We start from the raw sequence: 13,657 nt of genomic DNA on the forward strand, positions 1-13,657 counted from the left end.
ACCTGTAGTTTTCTTTCTCAAGACTGGATATGTCAACCAACAAAGCTGTGTAAGGAGTTTGGGGTTTTTTGCATCACTGAAGTCATTGACTGCATAGGGACCAGGCAGGTTTTATGTATGAGTCTGGAAAAATAGATCCTGTCTATATAAATTCCCTTTGTGAGGACAGTGTTCTTTCACTACTTGTTCCCTATGTCACCATGTCAACAGTGATATTATTTGTGTGAAGTATGTGTGGCTGTTAAATACTCTATGACAGTAATCCCACCGAAAGCATAAATTGTTCAGCTGCAGTTATAGTGTATTTGCATTGGTAGTGTTAACAAATGGACAGCTTTTTATAAATTTGCAGACTGTATTTAAAGGAGATCTTAGATATTATTTTGCACATGAACCGGTAGAACTTTAAACCACAACTGTAAAAACCATCCAAAGCACCTCTATGTCATTGTCATGTTTTTCCACAATACCAGGCAGCCCCAGCAATCCTATGGATTACAGTAGGAATGGGAGTTCCTTTTAAAAAAAATCAAAACTTAGTCCTTTTTCTTTTTTTTTTTTTTCCTTTTTGGGAGGGGAGGTGCAGCATCAGTTTTTACTGTCTAAAAGCTACCATAACCTAAGTCAAGTAGACACTCAAGTCTGAAAATTCTGTTCTTAGAGAGGTAACCTATAACATAAAAGTAATAATTGTTATTAAATACATAGAGAAGGAGTTCTGGGGGAAAAAAAGAACACAGATCACATAGACTTTACTGTGGGTTTAGAGAGAAAATTACTTCCAAAAAGGTCAGAACACATGAAAAAAAAAATCTGTGATTTTATTATTCATGCCATTTATCTTCAGTTGTGGCAGGGTTTTTTCACTGTGCCCTTCGTCCAAACCATAGATGGAATGAACTTTAAAATAGGGAGAAAAAAAAAAAGAAAAAAGGTATTCTGTGCCCAAAGAGCAGAGTATATTTATGTAAAGAAAAACATGAAAGAAAGGAGAAAACTCTGCCTCCATAAAGGTAAACATTTTAGATGACTTAGAAAACTGGAAGGTTTGGTGAATAATCTCAGAGAGTTTTATGTTAGAATGTATAATAATATTATTATTATAGTAAAAATAAAATTATAATAATAAATAATAATATAGCATCATCCTTATAATTTGCTTTCCCATAGTATTCAGAGTATCTTAATCACAGCTTCTTTTACAATCAGAGAAAACAATACGTTCTTCACTAGGTCTCTGAGTTGTTCTGCACAGTCCCTTTATTGAATACTCGGTTTCATGTTTTGGGGCTGTTGTGCTTTAACCTGGCAGGTAAACAGCACACAGTCACTCACTCACTCCCCCATGCCCAGGGAATGAATTGGGATTTTTAAAAAAGTAAAATTCATGTGTGGAGATACAATTTAATAGGACAGAAAAGGAAGGTAGTAATAATAATCATAATCATAATCATACTGCTATAATTAGAATATGTGAAACAAGTGATGCCCAGTGATAACAGTGCAATTACTCACCACCTGTCATGTGATACCCAGGCAACCTTCCCCCAGAGTTTTATTGCTGAGCATGATGCCATCTGGTGTGGAATATCCCTGTGGTCAGCCGGGATCAGCTGTCCCAGAGGTGTCCCTTCCCAAATCTTTGTACGCCCCCATCCTCTTCACTGGTGGGGCGGGGTGAGGAGCAGAAAAGTCCTTGACCCTGTGTAAGGGCTGCTCAGCAGTGACTAAAACCCCTGTGTTACCCACATTGTTTCCAGCACAAATACAAAACACAGCCCTGTACAAATTACTGTGAAGAAAATTAACTCTACCCCTGTAAAAACCAGCAGAAGGGCTTATGTAGAAGCAGGTCCATCAAGGCTGCACAGCCACCCTCTCCCAACATCAAATATTTAAATTAAGACTAGAAAATGATGGTGTGATCTTTTCTGCAGAAAACACTGTCTTTTCCCTGCACTTAGCAAGTTCTTCTTTTTATTTAAAAAGAAAAAAAAAGTACTGAGTAGCACTGCATACTCCTGAATATTTATAAAATTACATTTTAGTGGCAGAGAACATGCTCTTTAAAAGCTTTTAAGCTGCATTTGGAATTATTAGAGTGTTTTAGGATATTTGCAATGATAGAATCCGTTCAAACAGCTATCATGTTTTAGTAGTTACCTCCCAAGATTAAAATTTCAACATAAGCACAGGCCTCAATACAATGGAAATTTTTATCTCAGCTAGAAATATTGTAACAGAAAATTATTAAAATCTGAAATAATTTTTTTTACAAAGAATGATGCAACTGAAAATTAGTGTAATTTTGCAGACATCTGGGCAAGCTAGTCTCAAGATTTTCTGCTTTTATCAATACATTATCAGAATTGTTCAGTTAACTGTCAGGAAAAGAAGGTATTTTGAATGGGAAGAAAATGGCTTTCTCTTTTTTTTTTTTTTAAAGTTACTGTTAACCCTAATAGTTTTTGCTTTACAGAACTACAAATGATTAGAAATATGTACTTGAACATCAGTTCTGATCACTGAGATAGAAGAATTATGGAACATCATGATAAAACACTTAAAAATTAATTTTTAAACTTGAAGATTTTGTTTATTTTTACAAAAGCATCTTCTTGTACAATTTTTTAGAAAGTGTATTTTAAAAATTTATTAATTTTTTATATTAATCTCCAAAGTGCTGTCATTAAATCAATGGCAAAATTAGCATTGCAGTAAAAATGCAGAATCAAAGATTCTTGTACTATTTTTTGTTTAAGCATTTATTCTAAATTCTGGCCACTTGAACATAGTTGTTTAAGATAATATTAGATCCAACCACTAATAATAGGGTTTTTTCTCTCATCTCACACTTTCATATTTCATTTCCTCTACTTGTGTGGCTAAATTCACTCTAGTTCCTATCATCCTGTAAGCCAAGACATGGCTGAAGAGTGCTTGCATAGCTTTATCCACTGGAAAGCCAATAGCAAAGGCTAGGCAACAAACACTTAAGGAGTATTGGCATCCTCAATATCTGAAGTGAGTTTGTGTTTTAGCTCATCCTGCCACAGTTATACCAACCAAGGCAAGGTTCCTCAACCTAAGCTCCCCCAAAAGGGTTTAAGTGAGGATGGTTTAATTTATAGCTGAAGTAGACAGAGAAAGCACACTCAGACTTCTACAGTAACTTAGGTGGAAATTGCTAAATTGCTGCAACTTTAATAAGAAGAAGAAGATAATGCTGAATTGTACATCCATAACTTCATGCATGAAGCAGTTTGAACAGCTAAGTAATCAAAACTATGTAGACAAATAAAAGAGAAAAACCTTGGCTTTGCTGTGATAGCTTGAAAGTTTTAACTGGCTTTCATACTTTGATTTTTTTTCTTTTAGATCTTTCCAAAATAAATATGCACAGGAAGTGGAATGTCAACCGATTGCTGTGCTCACTGCCAGTGGATACCACAGAAACTGCAGTCCTGCTTTCTATGGCCAAGGCAATATCAGCAATATCACTGGTTCAAAAAATGATACCACTTTATTTTCTTATCCACTTCACAGAGGTCATGAAAAGAAAATAGTTTATAAATCTCCATTACCACCAGTGGGGTATCCTTTGGGCTTTCCTGGGCCATTTCCTGAAATGGGCAGAACAGGCAGCTTTCAGAGCCCTGCTTACAATGCAGAAGAAATCAAATTATCCGTAAGTAACTATTTTCCAATAACGCATATATATATTCTCAAAAATCCATCTGTGGACCAAATGCAGCCTTGGAGAAGCCAAAAATTAGATTACTCTTGTTGTCATTGTTATTTGTACAGTGCCAGCCCAGCAAAAATGGAAATACCTTACCCTAACAGAAATGTGTTTTTTCTGGAGATTAAACATCCCCTACTGAGCCATGCCTCTATTCTAATAACGGTGGCGATAATTACCTGCCATTATGTGACTGTGAGAAATACTTCTACATTTTAGCTTGTTGGCTTCTATATTGGGGCACTTGCTTTGTACTGCCTCTGTAAGAGCAGTCTGCTTCAAGTGTATTTCCATAGTACCTGCAAACTTACTGCCTTAAGTGCTGTTAGACAAATCAAGTTCCTACTTGATCTACATCTCTTTGATTGATGAATGAAATCAGAGAAATCACAGCAACTATTTTCCATATGTTTAGCCATCGTATTTGAAAAGAAACAGAAATTATAACTGCTGTGATCCTTATTTTTCTTGAAATGATAGAGTAATAGGACAGCATTCTTTCTTTTAGTCTTCACAGGCTGGAGACTATCACCCTCCATGACAAGTGGGACAAATCCCACTTTGCCTAGGACAACTTAAGAAAATCCTCCCATAACTACTTGGCTTTAGAGCTCCCTTTAAATTTGAGCTTTATCCTCTTCCTTAGTATCTTTTATTCTTCCTTAGGCCTCCACTACAGGCCACTATTGCTTTGCACTTGAAAATTAGCATTTTCCTGACCTCAAACCATGAAACCATACCATCAGTAAGCAGTGGAACTAAGAATGTGAGTAAGGAATGAACAACAGGCATCCCTCTGTCCAGCTGTGATACGTGGATCTTTGTAACCAGGAGATTCTCAGCTGCAGGGCTTTGGCTGAACCTAGAGAGGGAGAAGAGGGAAGACTTCAGCATTTACTAGGGGGGATTTACAGGCAATTGTACCTGTGGTTGCTGTACCCTGATTCTGCTGTCCACTTCAGAAACGAATGCACATCCTTTCCTATCAGAGACATGGCTGTTGGAGAGCTATCTCCATAGTCCAGAATTCACTGTTGATAGGAAGAACCATAATGATGGCCTGCCTGGGAAGCAGGGATTGCAGTGCAGCCCTTCACTGACTGTGGTCCCATCAGCTGTGTCCTAGCAGCCTGAGAGCAGGGAGAACCATGTAGTCCTGGGTGTTTGACCTCACTTCCATTTTTATATTCTTATGTTTCACAGGAATTTTAAGTAAATGGGTTTTGGGTTCTCACGGCTGAGTTTTCCTCTTTAAACTGCTAATCATGAAAAGAGTTTGTGGACTTTTTCAGATGAGCCTGATAAACACCAATTCTTCTCTCTTCTGTCAGAAGTGTCAGACAGAGACACCAAATCACAAAGCTTCTCTTTCCAGACAGCCTAGGAATAATGTCCATTCTGAGATACTTCTTCAAGCTGCAGAGAAACTATTTCCCAGCTGGCACTCAGGACAGGGTCAATGCCAAGACTTTCCAGCTGGTGTGTGGGCAAAGTACATAATAAAATGATTAAGTAAGAGATATTTCTCATACAGAGTCTAGGTCCAAATCAGTGGCACTGAGGCAGGTACAGGTTCAGACCTGAAATTAAATCGTCACTCAGGCTGACACTGGATTCCACAGCTTTAGTGCAGAAATCACTCAACAGTCTGTTACTCCAGAGCTCTGTGTTCAAATGGAAAGCCACTGCGTTGAGGAGAAAGAGGGGGGAAAATACACAATATGTTAAACCAGAATTCTTTGGCAGAGTTCTGAGGACTTCAGGGGTATAGAACACAGGGAGAGGACCCACAAGAAATCTCCAATATGTTCAAAACTTCAAAAAATGTTATAAGGCACTAGTTTTCTGAAGAATATTTGTAGCACAAATTGAAAACATCAAATTTCCAGGTGATGTCCTGATACCTACCAAAATTATTCTCTTGGTATTGAAGGGAGGGAGAGAATAGTCTGTAGGGCTTTAGAGGGTGATGTCTCTCCTCCTGGTAGAGAATCTTCAGACAAAGATTAGTAAATGTTCCACTGAAACCTCTGCCCTTTCACATTCTTACTTAGATGTTACATGTATAGAGAGAGTCATTCTTGCCTTAGAATAAACTAGAAAGCTCAGATGGGATTCACTGGAAATTCCCATAATCCCAAAAACTTTTGTTTCAAGGGTTTCCAAATATAGGGAAATACTTTTTCTCTGAACAGTACTTCAGGCTGTGCTCTCCTTCTGAAATGAGCAACTTCAGAAAATGATTGCCTGATCTTTTAGTCATAAATACTTGCTCACGTTTCTCTTCAGATGATAGACAATTGTTGTTTGTTCTGACTTTCAAGGCTTGGAAATACAAGAAAGTATTAAGCTGTAATAATGAAAATTTAAATTAGGCATTAGGAAATTTTCTAACATTAGTATGGAAACTTGCTTAATAAATAGATTGCAATGGAAAGTTGTGGAAATTCTACCACTGGACATTATTAGGAATTATTTTGACAGTCTTGATCCTTCCCTGAGGCATGCTATAGTCCATGCCTCTCACTCCTAGGTATTACTATTACCTAGCTAGATTACCTAGCTAGGTAGGCCCTCTAAAAGTCTTCCTATGACACTCAGCAATTTTCCAGGCATCTCAAAATTAATTTTCACATATGAGCAGAAGCATGTTTAAGACAGGCCTCTGTACCTGCTGCCTAAGATATATTGCAGTGTAGGGTTAGAGGAAACTACTCCCAAAACATTCCAAATTTAGTCACTATGAGACTAAAATATGCCAGACCAGTTTCTACTCTTGGTATTACAAAATCTTTCCTGGAAAGCAGAAGCAACTAAACACAAGAAGAGTACAGCCCTGGGGTTTGACCCTTCATGACATGACCACTAAATGTGGAAATATCCCAAGTGTTAACATTTTCTTGCTGCCCTGCTGAAGGTACATCCAAGAATGCTGGGACAACTCATGGGGCAAGTAAGAAGTTACCTCTAGGCAAATTAATTAGGCAGCTCTGTCTCTCTCTCTCTTTGAGAGACAACAGATCTAGCTTCCTGAAGGGCTCCTCCCCAGCAATCCAGAATTAATTCTTAACCACTTTGGGTAGTTCTTATTTAAGGAGAAGACATACTTAGCACATATTTCATATATAGAAATATGCATCTCTATCAGGTGCACTCCTTAATTTCTAGCAAATGATGAGGCAAAAAGGCGATTCTCATTAGTGGTATACATCAAAGAAATATGAGATCAGCTGGCACTGTAGAAATGAACAAATAGAGTCTTTGTTGCCTTATTACCCAAACAAGTTAGATGGAAAGCTTACAATGAACCCATCCCTATCCAGTTCCATTTAGAAAACCAAAAGACGTAAAAGCAGTGATATCTGAGAAAAGGAAATTCAAAATCAGGGAGCATGAATCTCATCTGAGACATGGATTAAAGAACTTTCTTTGTTTTTCTTCCTCAGAGGCCAAAAGTAAAGACAATAAAGAACATAATGAAAGAACAGACCAGAGGCTTGGAAAGCAAAGTGCTGCTGACAAGGAATGTTGCCTTTTAGACTTGCTTAGATAAAACCTTCTCTCAAAGTGCATAAAAAACAATGCATTAGGGACCTATCTAAAATCATAGTCTGTGATGTCTGACCCTCGTGTAAGGAGCTGTGGGGAGCCATGACCTGCTTATTCTAAGTGATAAACATTCTTCTCTCTACTCTGAGGGAATTCAGAAATGTCTCATTTGGAGTTTACAGTGTATTTCAAGAAGAAACACATCAAAGTACCAGTTGAATCGAAGGACATTTAACAGTTTAGGAAGATAGCTTGATCATGTGGCCAATCTACTTCCAATGACAAGTCAGTAATTGTAAGCATTGTTATCCTGAATCTCTAAGAACCTCTTACAACTTGATGTAAAGTTTCTGAAGACTGGCACCTGTGAAAATCTGCAGTCCATGATGTGACATTTTTCTCTAGGTGATGACACCTATTAAATACATACTTCAGATTTTCCCAGTTTCTCATTCTTCTCATTGCAAGTATTTAATTTGCTCAGTATTCAATCAGTGATTTCATAACTGGTATTCAGTAAGTGAAACACATGGTGATTCTTTAAGTAAAGCCTGCAAATCCAATGTATTCTTCCTAATACAAAAGCCTCCTTCAAATAATTTAAAAAATAATTTAAAAGGCAATTCTATCACTGAACCCTGACATCACAAGGAGATGTATTTGTGATCTAGCCCATAAAGGAATAAATGTGCATGTAGCCATGGCATTCAGAATGTCAGGAAAAAACTCTTCATATGAGAACAATGATAATTTATGAATGAGAAATCATGCATGTGTTTATAAAGAAAATCAGAAGACAGGTGATGTCCTTCCATTTTCTTAAACTTTAGAAGATTTGTATTCTTTCTTATTATTGCTAGTACAAGAATTGAGAGAGGGGTGTTATGGCACAAAGTGATCCAATACCTTTAGGTTTCTTATTCATACATGTCAAATTAAGTCACTTTTTCTTGCCCATCATTTAAAAACACTAATTTGGAGGGATTGAGAAAAGGAATATTCTGCTTTTTCTGTGAATTTCATTTTAGGAGCCCTGTACATCAGGAGGCCTGTCTCACTCAGGAAGGATGGTAAGAAACTCAGAATTTATTTCCAGCTATCACTTACCTTGCTGTACTTTGAAAAGAAAAGGGGTTTCCTATAGAAAATAATCTAAATTTCATCTCAAGGTCTGCTGCAAAGAGTTTGAATGGATTGGTGCTTTAGAGCATTTCTCTAATTAGTATCTTTTAGTCTTAAAAGCTGCTGAAGAGCAGTTTTCAATGACCAAATCTGTCTCTACCCACTGTGGAAAGAGGGATCACCCCATTCTGATACAGTGGAGCCTGGAGTAAAAATTTATGGATGTAATAGAATTGACCTTTTCCACAGACCATCTGAATATTTGAACTCCTGTTTGATGTGCTGACATATAAACTTCTAACATTTTTAACTTCTAGAAAAAAGAAAACCCAAGGTTCTAGATTAATAACTTAATCAGTAACTAAAACTATTTAAGATACGGTTTAACTAAGATTAAAGATGTCAATCATTTTTCCCAATATATGACAATATAAAGATAGATGATTACCTTTCTTTTAATATTAAAGCTCCTATACTGTTTTTTCCTCAGCCAAACCTTAAAAATTCATGTCATAAAATTGCATTTATCTATACAAAAAAACACTGAATGTACTTAACAAGCATAGTATCTTTAGGTGAAGAAAAATTATTTAATATTTCTTTTGATAAAGACATTCCAATGAATGCATCTTAGGTATTAGCAAGAAAATTAACAAAAATCGCTGCTAAAAAATTCGGAACTTGTTCCAGCAAAGATTCACACATGTCCTCTGCTATATACAACTCTGCATCCCATGACAACCATCTAAAGTCCGATTTGTGGTATGGTTTGTGTCTGAGTGTACTAAATGCTCATTAAATAGAAAGAAGAATTTTCAATTAATTACTTGCAGTGAACAAAAATTTAGTATATTTTCCAGAATGTCTGGGCTTGGAGTTCATAGCACTGAAATGAGCACAGGTTTTCTTCCTTTCCTCAGAAAGCATCGTATCACAGAAGCAGAGAACTAAAATTCCAGGAGGCAATCAGCAGTATCCAACACTAATTAAACTCTGTAATTCCAAAAAAGATTATTGTCCTCTGCCCTGGTCTACGTTATACAAATAACTAACATAACCTGTAGTTGATACAAAGATTTTGGAGGTTCTGCAGCAGCTTAATTCTGTCTAGTGGGATAGTTAAATTTTTAATGGCCAATCTACAGCCTAATACTATGAATATCAGAAATAATCAAACATAATGTTCATTTCATGTCATTTAGGCACATGGGTGCCTTTAAAAATGTATGCCTTTAAAAATTATGCTTTCTGGGAGAGGTGTAAAGCATTATTGTGTTATTAGCTGCTATAGGTCAGGATGTTTTTCACATCTAGAATTTGATAATGCTAACACATTGTAGCACTTGCTGGTTTTTCCTCACCATGATTTTCTGTTCATTGCTCAGTCTCCCCTTGAGATGTCTTTCCCTGCAACAACGGAAAAGTTCCTTCAAGAGGAAGAGAAACACGCAAGAGAATTTGAAGAACGTTTAAATTCACACCTTGAAGAGCTGCAAAGATATTCTGAAAATACTCTAAAAAAATATGCCAGGATGCAGCAAAGCAGGCATACATAAGCCATTCACACAACTAAGAAAAGCAAACCAAGTAATCACCTGTGAGTTTCTTAGAACTAAAATCTGCAACTAGCTGCTTAATGTATTTAGGCACATTGCCAAGAGCATGTATTTGTAACACCAAGTTTTCAAGAAAATCATCATTATCCTACAGATTTAAGTATACTGCGATTTGACTATATTACAAAATAAACTCTAAAGATATTCTAAAATATACAGGTGGGTTTTGCACAGTGCAGCAGAGACCCTGTTGCAGCACTGTAAATTAAAAAAGGTACAATTCTGTAATGTACAAAGGGCTAATAAGTGGAATTATTCCCTTGAAATTAGAATCCACCAAAAGAAGTTCTCTAGATTGTACAGAAAAGTAATAAAGGCCTTTAGCCATGTCTCAGCTCCTGGCATAAAAAGCTTATCTATGCTCTGGTGATTCTTGGCTACAGAAATAGCCCCTGGGTCTCTGGAAATGCTGCTCCATGAGAAGAACATGAAAAGACAGAGCACATGTTTTGAAGCCACCCACAACTCCCCTTTTACCAGACCTATAGACTTCACCAGGGGCAGACCTTGATCTCAGGTGCTTTACCTTGAGACTTTACAATTTTTAAAACCTGTATTCAAAAGCACTTACTTTGGGTTTAAGTTTTGTTACCGTGTTGGCTTGTTGTTTAACTATATTGGAACAGCGAGGAAAAAGTTTAACTTCAGACAACATGTGATCGGTCTTAGGTGAGGGCCTAAATTCTTTACATTTTCCTACATCATAGAAGAACATTATATAACCAAGCAGAGTTAATTCAACTCCATGTGGCAAAAATCTGCATAATACTGAGATTCCTTTTATTTGCAATTCATACTGAATTCTATTGCTGTGCAAGCGAAACAGAAATTACAGACACTGTTGATGAACCACCAATTTCAGTGAATGAGATACTGAAGAACTGCTTTCCAGCATATACTGTTGCCAACTTCCTGGGAAAATCTGGATAAAAATAATACCAGGCTGTCAAACTGCTCCAGTTTGTGAGTAAAAGAAGTCTCATTAATATTCAGGACCATGGCTAAAATGTAAATTGTTTTTGGATGCTATATTTCCACTAAGACAAAATACACTACATCATACTTACACAAAATACCAAGATTTTAAATACCAGTTTGGCGCAGCTTGCAGTAAAATGAGTAACGAAGATGAGGACATCAAAGAACCTTTTACAGGAAAATTCAGGAAAATTACTAGACTCAGCTGGAGGAACAAGGACTGAATAAAAAGATGACGGAAGGACATCTGAACAAACTAAATATATATGTATCCTCAGCTTAGGGGGAGATGCAGTTTTAAAAGGATTAATGAAGAAATTCAGGAACCTCTGAAAATAAAGCTAAATTTTAAGCTGGGAAAGATCTATAGAAGTAAAAGACAGCAAAATACTGTCTTTCAGAAGGGCAAAATAAAAAAAATTAGCCAGTTAGCCAGTCTTTTTGCTACTGTCAAACACAAAAGATGATAGTCTGCTCCAGATCTTCAATGAAATGTGTCTGCCTCCAGTTCAGACCTGAGGACACCTCTCGAGGTATAGGTCTGTGAGATGATGCAGAATGAGTGAATGAAATCATCAAAAAATGAGTAAGATTTTTTTTTCCTGAAGTTTTTTGAAATCTGAGCAAGCTACTAATTTTTGACAATAAAATACCAGTTAGTTCCAGCCTGGCTTTTGTGCAATGCCATATAATAAACTGCCTGTACGAAGCATTGAAAACTGCAAGTACCTGTATCTGAACAGCCTACTTGTTACTCTTACTGCCTGCTCAGAGAGCATTATGCCACAAATGTGCTGAGACACAATGGATCAAGGTGCCATTTTTTTAACACCTACTTACCAGAAAGGTTGTCCTTCTCTTTCTTAGGCAAACAGCAAAAGTTGCTCATCTGACAATCCCCAGTTTAAATGAGCCCATTGCTACCACAGAATAGCTGGAGCCACACCATTGGTTTGAATACTTTAATTGCATTAAAAGTATCAAAAACCTCAGCTGAGGTTTTTGAAGGAAGATACGTATTCCTGATGTTATCATGACAAAAAAACTTTTTAAAGAATGATGCAGAGCAGAAATAATAAAGACTGAGAAATGATGCGTTTATGAACAGGGGTTGGGCATGGATGTATATTGTCAAAAAAGGAATAATCAGAAGGGTCCGAGGCTATAAATGCCTGAAAACACCAATAAAAATGAAAAAAAGAAGTAGCAGTAATCATTAGGCTAATCTGACAGGACAAGGCGCAATCTTTGGGAGCTGCAAATTGCCCAAAAAATACAGAAAATTTCTATTCTACTTTGTGAATAGCAAGGCAATGGAAAATTTTTGTAAGCTGCTGGACTTTGATAATTTTTCAACGCTGTACTGAAAAGCAACTTTTTGGCTCCCAGTTGAAAGACTTGTTTTAAATACAAAGAACAATGGCTCAGGCTGCCACCAGCTTTTTTTTTTGACTGAAGGAAAAACAGAGGCCAAATGCACGATGTTGCCAACATGTTTCATCAAGATGTAATTTTGAAATAGTTGGTGGCGTAAGAGCTGCCAGAGCATTGCTGTCCAATTCATCCCCCAAAACTTACTCTGAGGGGGCTGAAACAGCAGTTACTGAATAGAACAATTTAGAAGTGGCTCGCATTAAAGTTGGATATTTAGCACATTTTCTTCCATTTCTTCCTCTCTCCTTTTATGTATGGGAAATTTAGGAGTATAAGAATGGAAGAGTGTCAGACAGTGGGTACTCTGAGCCAATGTAGAGAGGAACGCAAACTGCAGCAGCAAAGCAGTGCCAAATGAACACAAAAATGAACAAACAATCACAGGCATGGCTCCCTCGCTTTTCCGATGGGTAGATTTAAACAAAGGCCAATAAATCTCTGCTGTGATCAGAGATAGTACAGAAAGTGCCTTACCCCCCAGTCTCACTGTTCTGGCTTTATTGTAGTGTAACTGGTTCTAATTCCTGGTTTAACAGCAGTACAACAGCACACAGAATCAAGTCCACCAGCACTTAATAATTCAAAGCTCAGCTAAACACCTCTGGTGGGAATGAGAAGAAAGCCATTAGCAGAGACTGCTGAATGCATGAGCCCCAGGTGACTTCACATCTACAATCTGGCATGCCAGTCATCAAAGCCTGGATTACACAGCCAGCTCAGGTATGTGCTGAACTCCATTCACTCCTGCTGCTCTCTGCTCCTGTATCTCCCACAGACTCAACAGCTGGGAGAGTGCAGAGGGCACTGGGGAGAAGGTCCTTAGCTTGTTATCATTCCTCTCTGGCTTTACAACCTACAACAGCCAATTATATCATTCACATCATTTTCTTCCCCATTTAATTCCATTCAAAACAGCTATCCATTAGATTTTACACAAACGGCCTTTTGCTAGGGAAATTTGGTTTTTTTCTTCTCAGACACAGCAGTCTGCTGAGAAAATGTTAGATTAAGCAGAGTTCATTGGAACTGGCCAAACCAATGAGGGAACTGTGTGTTGTTTTTTCCTTGCTGTAGGGATCGGATCTCAAAGTTCACTGTGTTGGAGTTACTATTTAATCACATGGGCACCCTCAAATCCATAAATAGGCTGTAATTTAATGTACCGCACCTAAATTTCTGCTCATGGATTGAGCAATGCCCCTAGACTGTGATACGC

General features: G+C 37.3%; 1 protein-coding gene across 3 annotated transcripts in view; it reads left to right on the forward strand.

Moving 5' to 3' along the window:
• Positions 1–13,657, forward strand: part of DEUP1 (deuterosome assembly protein 1) — a 46,273-nt gene that overhangs the window by 31,878 nt on the left and 738 nt on the right. The window contains exons 12-14 of one of the 3 annotated variants that reach the window (XM_017738204.1): positions 3,379–3,688; positions 8,320–8,361; positions 9,799–13,161. In XM_017738204.1, the coding sequence (XP_017593693.1) occupies positions 3,379–3,688; positions 8,320–8,361; positions 9,799–9,969 (523 nt within the window). In that variant the 3' untranslated portion in view covers positions 9,970–13,161. Of the gene's footprint in view, positions 1–3,378; positions 3,689–8,319; positions 8,362–9,798; positions 13,162–13,657 lie in introns of those variants that run through there. The other 2 variants (XM_008636773.2, XM_017738203.1) reach the window with 2 other exon arrangements.

The sequence above is a fragment of the Corvus brachyrhynchos genome, unplaced genomic scaffold (assembly GCF_000691975.1).
Source record: "Corvus brachyrhynchos isolate BGI_N302 unplaced genomic scaffold, ASM69197v1 scaffold117, whole genome shotgun sequence".
NCBI classification, from domain to species: domain Eukaryota; kingdom Metazoa; phylum Chordata; class Aves; order Passeriformes; family Corvidae; genus Corvus; species Corvus brachyrhynchos.